General features: G+C 39.4%; 1 protein-coding gene across 4 annotated transcripts; it reads right to left on the bottom strand.

Annotated features, from left to right (window-relative positions):
* Window positions 1-18: 18 nt before the first annotated feature.
* Window positions 19-1,854, bottom strand: Prx2 (Peroxiredoxin 2). Of its 4 annotated transcripts, none has more exons than XM_017606750.1 (3): window positions 1,648-1,854; window positions 292-890; window positions 19-214 (listed from the first exon to the last, which is right to left on the bottom strand). In XM_017606750.1, the coding sequence occupies exon 2, from the start codon at window positions 888-890 to the stop codon at window positions 306-308; it is 585 nt and encodes a 194-aa protein (XP_017462239.1). In that variant the 5' UTR covers window positions 1,648-1,854; the 3' UTR covers window positions 19-214; window positions 292-305. The 4 variants fall into 4 exon arrangements, with proteins under 4 accessions (XP_017462239.1, XP_017462240.1, XP_017462238.1 ...); XM_017606751.1 differs by having other exon boundaries at window positions 19-209; XM_017606749.1 differs by lacking the exon at window positions 19-214 and having other exon boundaries at window positions 242-890.
* Between the last annotated feature and the right edge of the window lie 384 nt (window positions 1,855-2,238).

Here is a 2,238-nt window from a genome sequence, read left to right as displayed (position 1 = left end):
GTACCTATTTACAGCTTGTATTATATATGTATGTGTATTAGTTATATGTATGTGTAAAGAACTACGATCTAATAGAAAAAAAGAGGGCCTCATTAAAGCGCACTTTAAGTGCTTTTGTTATTTGTGTTTTGCTGATCCGTGACTTGCAATATTAATTCGAACGAAATATTTTTGTAATTTCCTTTAACATACAACTTCCAGCGTCGTTACTAACCTAACAATAGTGGAATTTCTGAATGTTAATTTTCTTTAATTTTTTTGAGCAAATCCGCTTTTCTGTTTTACAAGGACCGAACGTGATTAGCTTAAGAGGCGACGGCGAAGTACTCCTTGGACTTCTTAGGATCAGCAATCATGGTTTTCGCACCGGGCTTCCAGTTAGCTGGACACACTTCACCGTGCTCGTCGGTGAACTGGAAGGCCTGCACCAAACGCAAAGTTTCATCGACACTGCGGCCAACTGGCAAGTCATTAATGGTGATCTGGCGCAAGTTTTGGCTTTTGTCAATGACGAATAGGCCACGGAAGGGAATGCCAGTATCTTCGTCCAACACACCGTAGTCACGTGCAATCTTCATGGATTTATCTGCCAACAAGGGAATAGACAAATCCCCAAGACCACCCTGCTTGCGAGCAGTATTTATCCATGCTAAATGCGTGAAGTGGCTGTCAGTTGAACAAGCTACAAGCTCACATCCAATATTGCGGAACTCAGCCGCGCGATCTGAGAAAGCAATAATTTCGGTGGGGCACACGAAGGTGAAGTCCAATGGGTAAAAGAACAGCACCAAGTACTTGCCCTTGAAGTCATTCAAATCGATCTCTTTGAAAGCGCCATTAACAACGGCAGTCCCCTTGAAGTGAGGGGCAGGCTTCTGAAGTTTTGGCATCTGCAAAAAAAATATAAAAAAGAAACAGTTAAGGTCTTGTAACTGACAATATTTCAACCGGTCAATCTACTGCCTGATTGTGAAATCTTTATTTTAAGTAAATATGCCGGTGAAGGTAGATACATAAAAATAATACATATTATGTATGCGTGATTCAATAATTAATTGATTTATTATTGAATCATTTTATGTATGTAAATATTTCTGCAAACAAGCGTTCCGTTTAAGTTACCTTTCCGATTCAATACCTACAGTTGAAATCAAAACGAGTTTTCAACTCTATTTGCCTTTAAAATATGCAGTGAATCAGCAAATCGGGGAAGAAACGAGTACCTACGCGGCAGATATGCACACGAACTAGTAAATTTTAGCAACAAGAGTAATTAGAGACCCAAGAGCGAGCTGGTAGTTGGATGCTTGCTGACCTAGGGTTTCGAAGCCGGGTTCGTGGCGGAGAGGGGAATAAACGAACCGAGCCGGCGACGAGCAACACAGGCGAACGCTTAAAAGCAAAGTACATACATACATATGTACATAGATAAAAACATTCTGTTCGAAATCTTTCTAGAATCCCACTGATTTAGTTATATTCCAACTATTCAGATTTTCATAATTACATATGTACGTATATTTGATCCGTTAGATTTTTGCCGATTTACATAAGTTTTTTTACACAGGCACTACCTCAGAGTAAATACTTCTTATAACCTGACCTTTCTGTTTGCGGAAATGCCCAACTTCGTGTTAATTTACTCACCTTGGAAAAGATTTATCGAACAAATTTGCGAAAAAAGTAATTTCACACCGATAATATATGCGAGCAGCAATAACGCAATCGAGTGAGACGGAAGGCGAGCTAAATTTACACCGCACCGAACAACACGTTCAAACGTCTATTCAATTCGAATATTTGCAAAAGAATGAACAATTCAATTTGCATAAATTTATTTCAACAGCTGCTGTTTAGAGGTGGGTAACTCAACTCAGAGTTGAGTTATTGAGTTGATTCCTATAAGTGAATCGGTAACTCAGACTCCCTGTCCAAAAAAAATGTAACTCAGTAACTCAGTTGATGCCGTAGGGCTCACATGAATCAANCATTGTGGCATACCTTTTGCGTCTGGCGCTTTGCTGGCAAATTTATAAATGTCACGCAAAGCTACAAAGTTTTATCTGGCATCAGCTTTACTGCTGTTTTCTAGGAATGGCAAGATTAATATAGAGATGGCGGTAAAACATCGATGCATCGAAAATATTGATGTTTTGCTTCGATGCATCGAAAATTTTCACAGGCAGATTTCCACAGGCAAACACCGATGGCCTACCAACTGTCATTTTGACGAACAAT

This window comes from Rhagoletis zephyria, unplaced genomic scaffold, assembly GCF_001687245.7.
Source record: "Rhagoletis zephyria isolate East Lansing unplaced genomic scaffold, Rhagoletis_zephyria_1.1 Rzeph_scaffold_47527, whole genome shotgun sequence".
NCBI lineage: Eukaryota > Metazoa > Arthropoda > Insecta > Diptera > Tephritidae > Rhagoletis > Rhagoletis zephyria.
The sequence above is the reverse complement of the archived record's forward strand: the minus strand, read 5'-3'. Positions and strand labels throughout refer to the sequence as shown.